The sequence below is a fragment of the Ornithodoros turicata genome, chromosome 2, assembly GCF_037126465.1.
Source record: "Ornithodoros turicata isolate Travis chromosome 2, ASM3712646v1, whole genome shotgun sequence".
NCBI lineage: Eukaryota > Metazoa > Arthropoda > Arachnida > Ixodida > Argasidae > Ornithodoros > Ornithodoros turicata.
This window is the reverse complement of record NC_088202.1, coordinates 128,799,667-128,816,810: the sequence shown is the minus strand read 5'-3', so window position 1 is coordinate 128,816,810 and position 17,144 is coordinate 128,799,667. Positions and strand designations below refer to the sequence as shown.

General features: G+C 43.6%; 3 protein-coding genes and 1 long non-coding RNA gene across 5 annotated transcripts in view; 2 read left to right on the top strand and 2 right to left on the bottom strand.

The window, feature by feature from the left end:
- Positions 1-1,669: 1,669 nt before the first annotated feature.
- Positions 1,670-10,735, bottom strand: LOC135386100 (succinate dehydrogenase cytochrome b560 subunit, mitochondrial-like). The gene is made up of 6 exons (XM_064615825.1): positions 10,626-10,735; positions 10,134-10,193; positions 6,664-6,750; positions 4,921-4,982; positions 3,840-3,997; positions 1,670-1,893 (listed from the first exon to the last, which is right to left on the bottom strand). Exons 1-6 carry the CDS (start codon positions 10,640-10,642, stop codon positions 1,789-1,791), a joined length of 489 nt encoding a protein of 162 aa, XP_064471895.1. The 5' UTR covers positions 10,643-10,735; the 3' UTR covers positions 1,670-1,788.
- Positions 10,736-11,159: 424 nt separating this feature from the next.
- Positions 11,160-12,013, top strand: LOC135384033 (cyclin-dependent kinases regulatory subunit 2-like). Its single transcript, XM_064613284.1, has 4 exons — positions 11,160-11,303; positions 11,380-11,449; positions 11,610-11,737; positions 11,807-12,013. Exons 2-4 carry the CDS (start codon positions 11,391-11,393, stop codon positions 11,854-11,856), a joined length of 237 nt encoding a protein of 78 aa, XP_064469354.1. The 5' UTR covers positions 11,160-11,303; positions 11,380-11,390; the 3' UTR covers positions 11,857-12,013.
- Positions 12,014-15,937: 3,924 nt separating this feature from the next.
- Positions 15,938-16,513, bottom strand: LOC135386099 (uncharacterized). The gene is made up of 2 exons (XR_010420598.1): positions 16,277-16,513; positions 15,938-16,239 (listed from the first exon to the last, which is right to left on the bottom strand). It is a non-coding gene; the product is annotated as an uncharacterized LOC135386099 (long non-coding RNA).
- The window catches only part of LOC135386096 (protein capicua homolog), a 45,559-nt gene continuing 44,748 nt past the window's right edge, over positions 16,334-17,144 (top strand). Inside the window, exon 1 of one of the 2 annotated variants that reach the window (XM_064615824.1) lies at positions 16,334-16,433. The gene's annotated coding sequence lies outside the window, so the exon portion shown is untranslated. Of the gene's footprint in view, positions 16,434-16,686; positions 16,820-17,144 lie in introns of those variants that run through there. The other variant, XM_064615823.1, reaches the window with a different exon arrangement.

Genomic DNA, 17,144 nt, shown 5'->3' with positions numbered 1-17,144 from the left:
GAAAAGAAGAAAGCAAAATAAAACAAAAAGAAGGAAAGAAAAGGAAAAGAAAAATGAACACAAAACTAAAGTTGAAGAATCACACACTCCGGCGGGATCCTATGATGTATGCAAAACTGCTATAGAAATAAGAGGAAGGAAGAACAGAAAAAACAAAACAAAAAGAAAAACAGAGAGAACGTAAACAGTGAACATGTGCACAACTGAAGGCATTACGCCTTTGAAAACTGAGTGCAAAAGGAACAAAATGCATTGAATCCTCGGTGTTTGACCCGAAATGCGCGCAATATAATGAATATGGTCAACGAAATGGAGCAGCGGGAGTTGAACCCGCTCCCAACGGATACTATGCGTTCCGAACATCCTACCGTTACACCTCGCAGCTGCTGGTACCTTTTCGACTGCTTCATTTCATTGACCTGATTGCTTTGGGCGAATACATATTTTACAAATTGCAAGATGCATTTTTGGGGTTGGTGCCTCTGCGCTCTTTTGACCCTGGCGCGCCGAGCCCCAAAGGTTGGCGTCAGTCTCTTAGCGGGACTTCCCGGGGGAGGCGGCGCCCCCTCAGTTCATGTTCCGGGGGGGGGGGGGGGGGGGGGGGGAAGGGCCCCCGCAGTCGGCGCCTATGATATATACAAAGGTAGGGTAAATGCAGTTCTGGCACCAAAAGTCATAGCAAGTTGGAGCAAGAGGGCATGAGTGAGCATGTATGTTAAGCACAAATGTGCATGGGTGCAGTAAAACATTTCTGGTGAGAATAGTTGACAACATATGGTTAGAGTACTTCATCTTTTTTTTTATTATTATTATTCTCCTAATTTGGGGGTGAGACAAATGTACTGTGAAAATTGGGTGCGTAAATATGTTTGGGGTGCAAATACGTACTGTGAAAATTGAAAATCAGTGTTGTCGAGTCTCCTCTGTGTCCCTGTTAGGTGCGTTATTATGACATGCTGATCATGTACCAACAAGCCCAATATACTGGGCTCCAGGAAGCTAGTACCACACAGAGGACTACTCTACTGGAATGTTGCGTCTGTTCCTGTTACTTCCACTGAAGCGTAATTTATGTTGCTGAATCTGATACTTCATGAGGCCTACGTACAAGGGAGAATGTTCGTTCTCTATAGTACACATCGAAAGAAAACCCACTGCAAGTGTAGGACTCTCTGGCAGCTCCCGTGGCTTAGTGGCCACGATGATGGCATTCCATACAGACACTGTGAGGCGACCCGGGTTCCAATATGGGTGCCGGCTGTGCTGTATGGGTGTTTTTCTCAGAAGGTTTATAACAAATGTCGGCACAGTCCCCTTTGAAGTCGGCCCAGGACGCACAATCCGGCAGAGCAACATGCCGCCATGCCGGCAGGCATACCGCTCAGGAATAGCACGCCACAAATTCTGACACTCGTAGCCATAACTGTGTTAACGAATAAAGTTACGTTGTCAGGCAAACCCAGTCATGCCCAATAATTATGAGGCTAGTCATCGGTTTGCAGCACTTGGTGTTTACAGAATACCTTCTTCAACTAAGAATCTCCTGCAAAGATCAAATCTTGCAGAAATGAAACAGAAACCGTAGACAGCATGAGGAAAATATGTCCCTACCGTAATTAGCTAAAATCAACGAGGAATAGCACAATGTACAAATGAACCAACACACAGCTGCTAGCCAGAAACCTAACCTGGAGTTTTCCTTTTTATTCAATATAGCATTCAGACTCCTCTGCAAAATTCTCGAAGCTACATTGTCCAGATAACTTGTCCTAGATTCGTTAGTCCAGATCACTTGAAGGCAAGCAGGACACCTGCTACAAGGGACACTGCAAGCACGGCGTAGCCTGAGGTGTACAACTGTTTCAGCTGGAAACCGTAACCCATATCCCACGCCTGAAAAAAAAAGAAAAGAAAAGGAGTACATATTCATTTCATTGTACTGTGACATTCGACGCACGCATATGTCCTCAGGCGTCTCTACCTAAGAGATTTTCAAACATTGGTGGCATTTTCACGCGTAATGTGGTTCTCGTTCTTCCACGTTGTCAGTGCATCCCCGACAGAAACTGTAAGGATTTAGAATTTCCCCCAATTGTTTCACAAAACGAAGCATTTATAAGAGTTTCAAATCCTTCCCAAGCTATTGAAGAATATTGGAACTGCCCTGCAAAACCTGTAAACCGTAACCATAGGAGGGGAAGTTACTTTTATTTTGTAGTGCACTACCGTTACTCGCTACTTTTTCAAAAAGTAATTCGTTACGTTATTCATTACTGTTGCGGTAATAGGTAAAGCGTTACTAACGCTGTTACTTCCGATAAGTAATGTCGTTACTTTTGCTTTACTGCGGCGGTTGTCCTTATAATATGTACCATTTTTGATTGAGTCACATAATTGCATTCCATAAATCCATACAAGCAATGTTCGAAATTTTCATCTGTGAGCTTCGCCCATTTGGCCGAGAGGACGCCTAATGACCAGTGAGTGCTCCTTGTCTTGGTTGATAGAGATGATGACCTTTTATCTCACACAGTACAAATCCAGACAGCCAATCCATTGGTACTTTGTTACTTCTTCAGAGGGTAGAGGCTATTTTTCTGTCGCTCTTGTCCAATTTGTCCGAAAAATACCAGAGGGAATAAAAAGTAGAGGTGGTAAACAAAGGTGACCTGGGTAGGTCAATAATCCTTCTTTTGCATTCTTCGTGGGTGCTGATGTGGCTTTCTTGTCATTGCTGAAGATGAGTACAAAAAATAGAGGATTCTCCCGGATTCTGCAGGAACGGTCCTCGCTCAAGCTTTCAAGTTTAGACGATGAAACAAGGTTCCCCAACACGCAGTAACGCATAACGCCGTTACGCGTTAGTGAGTAAAAATGTAATGAAGTCACGTTACTCATTACTTTTCTCCCAAGTGTAATGCGTTGCCATATTTCACTGCTCGAATGTAACGTGTTACCGGTAACGCACTACTTTGTAACACATTGCTCCCCACCTATGACCGTAACACTACGCTCGTAACTCTCGTAACAGCTGTACAATTTAACTTACCACTCTCACAACAAGCACAATAATCGCTGTTGAAAGATTCTTTCACTGGACGTGTCCTACACATTTTCTAGGTAGCGCACCTAGCATTAGCTAGCATTTTTCGAGGAGTGAAAAGCACACAGATATCTGCAGAGGCAGTGGACGTTACTTGACATTCGTAGCATTACAAAGTCCTTACATAAGAGCAAATACCTCTGCAGTTATCGGATAGCGTAATTTCCAAGTTTGTGCAACACAATGTGTGTGGACTTGCCGGAACTAAGAGAGAGCCCGGCATAATTTTGATCGTAGCTCCACAATGGAATCGGCATTTTTGATCATAACAAGTACAAAATTATCATAGCATGTAAAGTAACTTGAAGTGAACTTGTTTTTACATTTTAGTGCCCCTTTAATCGTAACAAGTAGCTACAGAGCTAAATGGCAACCTTGCTACATTTATGCCAGTCTTACCCGCATTTCTAGACGTAACGGTGTATGAAGGAACACATATTTCCTCCGAGGTACTAACAAATGCAAGAAGTTCAAGTATGAAATCTCTTCTTACATAATCATTTTCCATGTCACATGCAGCTCTCCGTTCAAACTATACAGCTAGCCACAAAACAGTATGCAGGATCTTTTCTTAGTCACTAAAAGTATACAGCTGACATTCAGGTTAATGATCCTGGAGTTAGATAACACCCGCTACATAGCTGCCTGCAGTTGCTGCACGGCATACTCATTATCAATCACGAATGCTACTTTGAACAGACATGCTCAAACACCGTGAGAAATGTACGGAACTAACCAGGTGTCGAATTCCGTTGACCAGATGGAAGGATAGAGACGTGGCAAGTACGAGCTTGATGGGCATGGTAACGGCTGGGGATATTCCTGCCATAGCTTCCATGTAGTACGGGAACTGCTGCGACGCCAGCAGGGGTCCAATGCCCAGGCCGTACACGACTGGGCACACAATTTTTTTTTATAATGTCTTACCAAGGTTACTCAAACACAATGTGACACCTGACAATAATTTCATAAAAAATAATTTGGAATTATCAAAGAAATCATGTAGCTTATAGCAGGCTGTAGAACCAACCCATATGGGAAATACATTGATACTTTCAGGGTCGTAGCATAAGCTATAAAGAAGAAGTGCGAGCTGTGAGAAGTGTGAGTTGCAACCTGCATCTTGTCTTGATAGACACCATCGCAGTAAGCAGGCTGGCATAAGTACGTAAACAACGAGAATTAGTCGAGGCAGGCTACAAACATGGACGACACAAACATATAAGCCACCAGTGCCCAATAATCGATGGAGTTCAAATAACTCGGGGAAAAGGTGCTGATGCAATGTCTTGAACCCTACAAGCATGCTGGTGTAACGGTAGGACCCCTTACCAGAAATCAGGAGGTTCTTATGTTCGAGTCCTGCCATCAGCAACTTTTTCCTGAATTATGTCAACCACAAAAGTATGTCGTGGCAAAGGGAAGGAGTATCCTCACGGTTTGAGTACTCAAGAGCGTCTTCTCGAGACAAGACCTTTCCGCCAACCCTGCCCAAAATTCGGGAAATGACTTCATCTGAAACTGTCCCTTTTTCCCTTTTAAAGTTCCCGAGCTGCTTTGCAACCCCACGCTGAACCTGTCGCTACCCCCAGTTTGAGAAGCACTGTGTTAACAAATTCCTTTTTTTGCAGTCTTTTCATATGGTTAAACACAGCACCTTGGCATGCTCTTTCTGCGGCGTAATGCAGAGAATAATACAAAAAATAAATAGAATGCGATGCAAGGTTATGCTTGTTATCTGAAAGGATGATTAATTGAAAGCGGCAAACCAAGTATTCTAAATGCACATATTTATAAGAAATTAAGCATCATCTCACATATTGCCAGGCCACATCCGGTGAAACGGTGTGTAATCGACAGCATGGAAGTCAGCTGAGGCCTGCAGAAAAACAGCAGCCATTTCCTTATTTCCTCGATTTCAAAGTGGGATTCTGGATGCATGTACAATTGCAGTGCAAGAAAAACTATACGGGTAAAGGAAAATGAAATTGGGGTTACATTCACTTCATTGCACGAGGATGATTCACACAACTTAAATGCAAACAGACTAAATAATATGTCTGCAAAATGCAATATACTAAGGCACAATATTCATGGCAACAATGGTAAGGTATTTGCTGTAAACGTATGTTTACAATACGCTACAACAGTATGTCTCTGCACTTGAGGGAAAGAAAAGGTTGGAGAAAGTACGTGGCAAAGCGTCTGTCCACTGAGAAAGCAGACGGGCCACAACACTACGGTAAAAAAAATGAAGCACGTGCGGTTGTTGTGGTACCTTGTTTGAGAGCGATCCAATGAGACCATTCTACGTGAATGACGGGAAAGGGAAAAGCTGAGGGGCTGCGTGAAAGGCTCACATACTTGCATAGCATATGTGGAAGAACTTTTTTTTTTCTTATTTGTCCCACCAACACAGGAAAAGAAATCAGAGAGTAGGTTTCTCCCAGCACACATGTTTTTCACTTGACACTTGACAATGCAAATTTTCTCATGGCAGTAGCCAAGAAGAGCACATGTTTCAGCCGTGTAGAATTTGCACGATACTAAAATATTGAGTATGCTGGTGTACACTGTCAGCACCCAAGACTGGTCACAGGTTAGGTGTTCCTTTTTGCAAAATGATTAACCCACAAGGAGAAGGTGCAGAAAACCAGGGAAAGGTAAGGGTAACAGAAACAGAAACGGTATATTACAGAAATTGGAGATGATAACGATAACAGAAACGGAAACCCATACCACGGTCTTCTATTACCGGAAACAAAAATGGAAACGAATTTATCATCTGGTGTTGAATTAGGGTAATGGCTATTCCTGTTGTGCGATGACAATTGAGTGACTTTTCATTTTTGTTTTTGTTTTGATGACTCCATTCCCTGTAATGCTCTAAATATTACACGAGAGCATAGAAAGAAAGCGCAATATTGGATCTCAAGGGTGCGTCCCTCGCTTACCTCGTCCCAGTCCTCATAACTCCATGACATCAACGCATGACGATAATCCACCATAGCACGAGGATGACAGCCTACGATTTTTAGTTACTTATTTTGTACTTTTTTTTTTCATTTCACTGTGTCCATGGCAGTATTATTTACTACTGAGAGCGTCCGTTTATGAATGCGACATTGGATAAAGGTTACGCCCGTCCTGAGTTGCTAGACTCTGATTAACTGAAGACGGAAGACATGTTCCGACATTTTTTTTTGCACCGAAGCACCACTTGGGCAGAACAGGGTGCTGATGGAGCTAGACGGGCTGTCCTCCCACAGCTCTGTAACAATCGTTCCGAAACAGTAACGGAAACGTAACGGAAACTAAATTGAAAGGCCGGTATCAGAAACGGATAACGGAAACGAAAAAATAGCAGTAACGAAAATGAAAACGGTAACCAAAATATGTCCGTTACCCTTCCCTGCGGAAAACATAAGCTGTTGAAAAATCGAAATAGGGGTGCCAAAACCCAAAGTGCTGCCAGCTGTCGTTTATGAAGCCAAGCATGCAATACACGCACGAATCACGTCATATCACTGTTTGTGAATAGCAAACTGGTTAAAACCTACGCATAAATGGTAAGATGTGGTGATAAGGGACGCTGCAACTTGCTGTTCTTCTCAAAGAACTCCTGTCCTAGATTGCGTGCACCCACGCTGAAAATAAGAATTCATTATGAGCACAATTTCGAGGACACAAAAGTAACACCATGTCAGGAAAGAAGCACTGCCATCATACTTTTTGACAGTGCTACAAAGTGCACAGCAGGGGCATAGCACTCAAATTTTTTTGAGAGGGAGCTGGCTGATCAGGGTCAAAGTGTGTGACGCTCTGTGTACTGTTAATTTACGACATTTTTGTTCTGTTAAAACATGTGAGGGCAGACTCCTGTACAAGTCATCCGTTTTAAAGTAAGCAGGGAAGTTATGTTCATAAGCTTTCAGGAAGAGTATGTCGCTCTGAGAAAACTAGAACTATAGTTCTAGTTTTAAATAGAAAACTAGAACTAGATTTCATAGTGTATGTTCTTGGTGCTTCACATCACATACCGTAATTTCATGTGTATTAGCCGCGGCTTATGCACAATTTTTGTTTTCTCACAGGCGCTCTGCAGCTTATTCACCGGTATGGCTTATCTGATGACTATTTTTTCCTGGTATTTTCCTCCTACACCGGTTTTAACGAAAGGGCCAACACTGTCTCTGGAACAGCACTGCCCTGCCGATGCACGAACAGTGCGTAACAGGGACGGGTTCACATTCGAGTAGAATGATCTTACTGGTGCATTCCCCCAAGCAGCTTTAACGAAAGTGGTGACAGTGATTCACGTCTTCCGGAAGCCCTCTGACCTATCAATCCATGAAAAACGCCCAACAAGGGCACCACAATCCAATCTTGGTAGAACTCTAGAGCTGACCTCTTTTGTTGTAGACTATGCCGACCCTGGAGTATAGACCACAAGGTTTGTGGCCTTCTCTATGATCACCTTTGTCGCACAAGTCAGTCGTCTCGTATTGCCTGCAGCTTATCTGCCATAAAATTTTCAAAACGTTCCTAAAAACACGTCCTGCGGCATACAGTGGCGTCGGAACTATTTTTCTACTGAGGGAGCAAAAAAAAGTGCTAGCTTAAATATCATCATCATCATCATCACGTATTTTCTTTAAGGGCTCATGATGGCATTATACATGGTTGCTGCACGAACTGTAAACGTGCACCTAGCAAATGACATGTGCATATTTGTACAGTAGGTCTAAAGTAACATTGCAGATGTACTGTAATTAAATAGCGCTTGGTGGTGGGTTGGTTCGTATGAGTTCCGTGCGTCCGGCTTTTTTTACTTCTGCGCAGTGCCTACACCTCTATGGCAAGTAATGTTTAGGGAACTTCGAGGACTTGTCCCCGGGAATCACCGTCGCGGCATGTACGTGTGCCGGGACTGGAAGCGAATATCATCTGATCCGCAAGCCTTCTGCGAATAAACCAGAATTTCCTGGGCTGGTCTGGAGCTCAGCAAGAATGTGTCCCTTTGACACCCAGCCTTTTGACGCGCTGTCACGCTGACACGCCACTGTCACGCTGTCGTTATAACTCCCGGGTGACTCAATAAGAAAAGCCGGATAAATGAAAATAGCGGGTAAATTTTGGACATCGGTACGATGTAAAGCGAGGATCCACCAATCAGGTTAACAGTTAGAATATTCTACTATGACGGGTTAAGATATACACAATATATATAAGTCAACAAACAAGCTGCGATACATATCTCTTTCCAGAGGTGTTGCCTTCTCCGATGTCTATGGCATTTAATAATCCTGTAATGCTGCTGCAGTCGAGGACTTGGTGGCGCTCTCTCGACGCTGCCACTGCCGACACATGAACACAACACAGGTGCGACGTTTCGTCTCAGTTCATCGCACTTGTCGTACTACAGGTCTTACACGCCAGCTCGAAGTGGGCACCCTGTCCACAACCGACTGAAATCTGTGGCTGCGCCTCGCAAACCACCATTATAACAACCCTCTGTCATCAACCGGGCGGTTTCTTCGTATCCTTATTTTCCCCAGATGTCTGGTGTCTTGCGTGCCTTTCGCGACTCCCGTTTGCGCCTCTGTCCCCTCCACCCCACCCCGTGGATTGAGTCTGGGAATGCTCGCGGCCCCCGTTACACACTTTCTGACTGATTTATTGCACTTCGTACCACAAACCTTGCCATGGTCAACTCCAGAACCCTGTGAACCTGACACCATTGGTATCTAGCTCTTCCCAAACGGTCTCCGCACACAGTGACAGTGGTAGGATCTCTGTTTATTGTTCTCTAAATTTATGGCCGCCGAAAGAGCACATGCACGCACGGGCCATTCCGTTAGACCGTAGATTACGACGCTGGGCTGACACTGGGGGAGCCGTGCTCCCCCATTCGTAAATGAGGGGGAGCCGTCGCTCCCCCTGTTCCGGCGCCCCTGGCGGCATATCTGTGGTGCGGCTTGTACGTGTGAAATTACGGTAAATGGGATACCCTTCTGAAAATGTGCATCAGCAGCAAAAACAAAGCACACGGGAGAAAATCCCCTATGAAACCCTAGAGATGTAACATTTCTGTGAACCACCATATCTGAAGCAGAAAAGGTATCAATAAAACATGCATGTTATGTGCTCCACATTAGCAAAGTAGCGTAGATATTATGAAAGAGTGCAAAATGTAACAGTCACGTAGAAGTGAACAAATTAATTGAGCGATCTCGTCTACAAGAAAACAAACTCTAGCGAAAGCAGAACTGACAAGTGCTGGGGGACGACAACAAAACGAACAGTTGCGCACAGTGACTCGGCACTATTTATGCCCCGTTATGGTCCGGAAAAATTACTGAGCATCGTGGTTCGACAAACATTTTCGAGAAGCGTGTCGATCACTTGAGAGGTAGTGAGCACGGAGCAGTCACACTGTAGCTCGGTAACTGGCCGATGAGAAACGGAGCTCTAATGCTACAGGGGCAAAGATAAGCCAACAAAAAGCCAGCACCTGTAACTGGGGAGAGACCCCGAAAGGACGGCATGGGGCATTGGAGATCCTCCAGCAAAGACACTCCGGAAAGCCAAGCACAGGGCCAAACTTGGCCCGGACCATGGACATCACCAAAGCTACTGAGTGAGGTTAACATCAAATTAGCCCCCAACAACGTGTGCTTCCACTGAGCTTAGACAACATGTCAGTAGCGAGCCTTCGCAGTTTCTCCTTTTTGTGCACGGCAACTACACCCTTCTCCGGGTTCTGCGCTTGCTTTACCTTTCTTTGCATCCATATTTACGAGCCAAAAAGGTGATCGCCAGCCAGAGGCGATAGAATTTGTTGAGTGTGTCAACAAATCAAACTCGGCCACCATGAGTAAATGTGTCATGCATGTACAAGATTGCCCACATATCGGGAAGGGGGTTGTGCGGCCCGAAGCCCACACAGCTACCCTCTCTATACCCTTGGTGCGCGGGTTTGTGTGCAGTGTTGGAATTGAGAGTCCTTCAACCAGTCAAATTAATTTACCTTGTGCTTGTCATGAATGCTGAAGGAGATCGTAGAAGCGCAGGACTGTGCCTGGCAAACCTAAAAAAAAATGAAATAAAAGCCATTGAACCACAAACAAGGTAATAGAAAAATTACAATGGCGTGCGCTCATGTATCGAATGAACATGTCCCTTTTGAAAACAAAATCAAACAGAATGGCACTGCCTTGCTGGCCGTGAATTTATATCTTCCGCAGAACTGTTTGATTTGCAGACATCCACGCGTGAACTTCAATGTCACCTTTACGTGTGGTCACGCAGTCGTACGCATGACAACCCAACACAAAAGAGTATTTTTCTTGAATTTAACCAACAATTCGTTTAGACGTTCTGAACAAACCGAAATATTTTAGCAGACACGTTAGCAACGTCCTTGCACGCAGCCGCTGTTCCGTCACATCAATCACAACATTGTCACTGCCGAATGCAGAAACTTCATGCATTTTTGGGCGATGGGGAGTAAGCTTATTACCTCATGATATACGACATATTTGACGCACTGTTTGTAGAACGGTATAGGGTCTAGAAGATCCTTAATGCGAAATTCGACCAAAGCAGAACTCGGCCTGCTACTTTGGCTACTTTATGCATGAGTTCAAAAGAGCCAAGCCAAGCCCTACTAATGTCATTGTGGCTAACATTCAGACACAACACTGATGAAAATGGGCTCGCAGTGCTTGCAGTCGCATAAAATTATTGCAGTGACGACATATGACACTTACGTGACAGCATTGAATCACGCTGAATGTTACTGAAGGGTGTAATCAGCCTGTAAATAAATATTTGAATATGTGGTTTAGAAACGGCGTACGTGTAAGATGAAAGTCACTGAAAAGGTTACCCAGCTGTAGGACTCGAACCCACTGGGCGGAACCCGCTCGAACACAGCTGGGTAACCTTTTCAATGACTTTCATCTTTCATCGTTAAAATTTCTTAGGCAATTTGAGGCTTTGTATGTATTTGTCCCTTCTATGTTGCTCCAGCCCACGCTCCAGCCTCAGAACATCAGTTCTCTCACGTGGCGTACGTGTGGTCTGGAAACGCTGAAAGCGGCAAATCCAAAAAGCCGAAAAGGCCACAAGCAGCCAAAAGTCCAAAGACAGGGAAGAAAGCAAAAAGATAACATCGGGGAAGAGGGAAGCAGAGCGGGTAAATGATCATATACTGTGTTTCATGTAGATCTACAATTAATCTCAGCCAACGTTTTCGTTTTCTTTCCTTGTAGGCGAGGGTGGGATGCTGGACACCCAGATCCACTATTCAGAGAAGTACTTCGATGATAAGTACGAATACAGGTAAGCTCTATGGGTCCAAACGTCGTTTGAAGTGCACGTTCGTCCCGCGGTTACGCGATAATGTATGCATTATAAGGGGAAATGTTATCAGTTAGATGTAATTAGGGTCCTTACGGACTGCCAGTGCAAGTATGAATGACATTTTCACGTTGCTTTGCAGGCACGTAATCCTTCCAGCCGAGCTGGCTCAAAGTGTGCCAACGACTCACTTAATGACAGAATCGGAATGGCGTAACCTAGGTGTTCAGCAGTCTCCTGGTTGGGAGCATTACATGGTCCATAGCCCAGGTAATCGGTGACCACTTTAATGAATTGTGTGCGTGCCTTGCAAAGCATTTCTGAACACGCGATTTCCAGAACCCCACGTGCTGCTCTTCAGGAGGCCCATCGAGAAGAATGTTCAATAGACATCCAAGTATAGGCTTGTCAGTTGTAAGATACTGTTCCACACATCTGTTCACATGTCATCCCATGCTCATTTTAGGAAGTTGCAAATGCATTGTGAAATTGCTCAACTCCATCTATCACAATGTCAGTGATTAATAAATAATATGACAACAAAGACTGGTGCATTGAAGAGGAATCGAAATTGTTCAGGCCATTTTCACACTGACAAACAATTTTCTAGAAGAAAAGAAAAGAAAGAAAAAGCTTTCAAATGTGAGCATTGTTGCACGAAACCAATATTCATAGTGCAAAACAGCATGTATGTAAACATGGAACTCTACTCATGGATACTCTTGTTTTTCTAAATGTATAGTAAAATTGATTTAAGTCTGTGCAACGCCATCTCTGGCAGTGCCAGAGAAACCTGCTGTAATAGAACAGCAGCCTTCACCTAGTCTGTCTGCGTTCACTAGTCACTGGTGTTTTTAGATAATCATGGTACTTCCATGCTTGTTCCCATATCCTACGAAGTTAATGTAATTGCTCGATTCGCCAGTTTTTGCAAAAGCTGACCCTCTCTCACGTCTTCCCAAAAGAAGTGGTCTGGGATTGCAACTGCCCTATGGTTAGTAGACATTATTTCTGTATCAAGCATGCTTACGAATACGCGTAAAACCTGGAGCGAAAGAAAAGCACACACAGACAAGAAAACTGACACGAGATCCACTAACTTGTTCACTCTGAGACAAAATTTTATGAAGTTTCCTAAAGGGGTAAGCACTAGAAAGGATGACATAAAAAAAGAGGTGGGAGGACCTCCTTTTCTTTCATTTCTCAAGTTTAAAATCTGTCTTTGAGCTGCTTGACCTGAATGCATATATCGCACCGGAGTACCAGTGAAGCAAAAAGATCTAAAAGAACAGACAGACAGAAAAAAATGCACTGTGAAGTGGTACAGACAGTTCTGTAGCACAATTTTACAGAGAAATCTTTGTAAGTTCCAGCGTACAGGCGACAGCCTTCGAACTTGAGAAAAAGAAAAAAGCTGAGGTCCTGTCCACTTCCCCCTGTTCTTTTATGTCAGCCTTTCTACTGCTTCACACTTTCCTTCTCTTTTTTATCTTCCCCTTTTGGGAAACTTTGCAAAATTTTGTGTCAGAGTAAACAAGTTCTTAGTGGAGTGCGTGTCGTCTCTCTGTGTGTGTGTTTTGCTCCAAGTTGTACACATAGTCATGTACGAAGTGGCCCATCCTGCAATTTTAGTCAATCCTTCCGAAACTTTTCTGCTCGTCTGTAACATGAAAATGAGGGGCCCTGTTACTCTGTCTAGGTGTACAAATTTTCCCAGAAGATCTGGGGTGCTGTCCAATTATTTGATGATTCCATGAAATAATATGACCTCTTTACCAACAACGCTGTTGCAAACCTTGACGTAAGAACGAGCCTGAAAACCATGAATGACAGGCTGTATTTCTTTTCTTCATTTTGTGAGGCAGGATAGACCAAGGGAAAAGGGTGAAGATAGAGACACTTAGTTTGGTGCTCACATGCCCACCTCTAACAAAAATGAAATGTCCTCATTTCGTTATTACAATGAGGAAAATAACTGAAATGTTACATGAACAGTATTACACAAATTTAACATTTCATCAAGATCGAAGCTGTTCTGAAACAGGATAGAAAAAAACGAGAACACGGTTCATGCCAGGGCCCTCGGCAGAACTATGCAGCAGGTTTTGTCCTGAAAAGCAGAACAACCTAGATGTAAAGGCATTACGAATCCACACATTCGTACACATTTCACATTGCAGATACTGCATATATTCAACCATGGGAAGTATGAAGTGCAATGTCATTTATGGATCAGAGCATCCCCTGTCCATGAAATGAATGCCATACACAAAGGCATCCCAAGGGAATGTGTGTATCTTAAAACACTTGTACAAAAATGGACAAACAGAATTATTAAACAAATTCAAACAATGTTGTAGGTACGTAATGGTACCCTTTGTTTGGTAACACGTCCATACCTTGTAGTGTAAGGTGGACTACGTGTTACTTCAGGTGCTGAATTTACACAACCATTTGAAGCAGTGGGCCTAGAAAAACATGTCTTTTTTTTTTCAATCTTTTTGAAGTGAGTTTTTGCATTCACTGGCATGTCATAATCTCATACTAACAAGAAACACCCGGAAAACATCGTTCCCCCCCCCCCCCCACACACACACACTGCTACAACATATTCTGAGAAGTAGAGGATTCAGTGGTTTACAATTTATTTCCGATAGAAATTGGTCGAAAGTGCATGAACTATGACTCGCAATGAATTAACTGAATTGAATGAATGAATTCACCTGAAAACTGGGTTGTGCTTTGGACGACAAGAACTTTGTACCAGGGGCCGCTGTACTTTGTGGAACAGAAGGGTTGCAAGGTTGGTGGTTGTATTAGGGGCAGAACACCAGTGTTCTTCCCCCATTCGTCCTCAAACCACTGTTCATAGTCGGTGGTCATAATAACGGGGCAGAATACGTGTGTTCTACCCGATCCGTCCTCACAAGTTTGGTCATAGTCGGATTAACGAGTTGTGACAAGAACGAGGGAAAAATACATGGTGCTTCCATGGGGAAGAAATGGTTCCTTAGAAAAATGGTCACAAACACATGATGTCATATTATGCGAAGAAATTGGAGCTGTGAGGACAAGGGACATAAAGATCACACGTACACGAAACCAGCTGCTCCATATAGTTATGTACCAACAGGCCCACTCAGCCATTCTAATCGACATTGATGTCATATTAACGAGGGTAGACTGTATATAAATATTATAAACAAAAATCTTGTGAACAAAAATCTTATGTGCATGCAAAATATTTACGTATAACTTCACTACAACATCAACATTAGTGTCACACTATTGCTTGTCGCATCGATAATTTTATTTGAATTTGCATTGCTATACTTCTGCCTATTCACCTCACTGGAAACATTCATGTGAATGGCAGTATTTTAATTTTATTGCTTTTCTTTACGAACTCGGTCCTTTCCAGATGCAACAGCTGCAAACAGAAATGGAGAAGCAAGACTGCATAAAGTTAGACATGCATGTAGCACACTTTTGCGATTGTCAGGTTCTCATCTTTGGGAAAAGTCAATTTTATGAAGTACGAGTCTGGCAATAGGATTCGACTGCCTTCACTATATTTTTAAAGCTGCTGAGCCACAAGATAACTTTGGAAAAACAGCAACCTTAGGGCAAGGTCATGTTATGACGATGAAAGCTTAATTGTGAGCTGTTATGCGCATGTCTGTAGTCTGTACATGGCTAATTGATGTAATACAGACACATGAAAAGCAGATGCAAAGTGCATAGATTAATTTTATTGGATGTTAAGTAAAATGCTCGACATACATTTTGCGCTGAAACACTGTAAAGCACCCTGGATTCTCTAGCATTTGTAATTACACTACAACTACCCCTTTAGGTTAGCCCACCTTATCCACTGCACTGTGTTATGCTTACCCAAGTTCCAGTGCACATTTAGTTAATTTACACACGTCTACTGAGGGACTTGTCACTACAGTAACACTTGACAACAGCACTGTTTTCTTGGGGTTGAGGTGGGACAGACACCACAATCTGCTGTGAGGTGCTGTGTGTGGAAAACAGTAAGCTGAAGCTATGTTCATGACCATCCACACTAACAATTCCTGCAGCCCCAAGAAGTATGTGCTTTGCTTCAACTAGGGTCACTATATAGCCCGTATATACTGACGAGCTTCTACCACCACAAGTAGGTTTCATGTTTGGGAGCTTCAGGGTTATAGTAGCCCACTGTCTCTGCCTGTTTTCATATGAAATGTCTGTCCTGTATTACGTTACTGGAACAGGAAGCACCCACGAGACTCCTTCACAAAACGAAATGCAAAACATATATCACCGAAGCAAAAAGAACGGATATTTTTGTGGTAGTAGAAACGAGGCTCGACTATCCTCTCCCTCAACCTACTGATCAGCTTATTATGGTATGCCTTTGTCATTCCGCATTGTTGACTCATGTAGAATGGAAAGGAAAGATCACAGATGACCTCGGAGGAAGAAAGCAGAAATTCCTTTTAACGAAACACAACGTCAAGCTCTGCTTATTGCTACGGGACAACGCAGGTTTTTAGCATTGCCAACAAACCCTAGTGTGTTCCGAATGTCATTGGATATACATAGCAGCGTCAGCCTTCAGAGGTAACACGACACAGTTTATAGAAACAGCTGACAGTAACACAAGCGAAACTTCGACCATTTTGTCTTCTGCTTCACACTTCTCACCATTGCTCTTGTGTACAGTCAGCTAGTCTGATAATTTCCCGGGGAAACGTAGGCTCAACGAAGAAATCTAAACAGACCTAAAAAACAAAACAAAAAAAACCTGATGAGCCCTACAACGTGCATTAGTCAGCACGGTCGCAACAACCTGGCTGTTGCGTCAACTGAGCAGCCATATGGCAACGTGTTTTCCGATTGGCTGTAGTACATGACGTCTGTGTTCCTGTGTCCACATGCCGTCAACGCGCTGGTGCCCGGGCATGATGTAATTCAGGTACGTCCGACCATATTCACTCCCATTCAAGGTTACGAATGCGTAGCAAAGCATCAAACGAGAAAAATTTACAGGTTGCATCTTGCAATTAACGCAGTGCATCCCCCAATTACATGGAAATGGCTATTATTTTTCTTTCTGTGGCAATAAACAATGAAAGACCTCACGGGTGCGAAATTCTCCAATCGCATCACAGAAATTCTTTCTATGAAAGTCACATGGTACGAAAGCACCAATGCGAGCAGCTCACAGTACTAGGCACCTACTCATTCACCATTTTTATAGGGCTTGGTTTGTGCTATGGTTGTGCAAAATATGTGTTTTATGATAATCGGGGCTGATTGATATCGGCACCAGACTGAAGCAGAGATTCCACTTCAAAGATGGTACGTAGTGATTCGTGTACGGAGTTGTTGGGTGCGCGACTGATACGGGGGGAATGGGTTGCATGACGGAATGACATTTGGTCACTGTTTACGTTATTACGGTACACATAAATATTGGGCTTGTGCAACTAGATGTGCAGTGCTGCTACGTGCTTCAGCTAGACTGGTGCAAAATGTGCAATAAATACGTCTGCAGTTGCACGTCTGACGTGTTGCCTCGACCAAGGCAATCGTCACCACATCTGCCCCCGCCTTGCAGCTCGTTTCAGGGGGCATTGTTAAAGCGCCAGACGACCACCAAGAGAGTGAAATGTGCAAAGCCGTA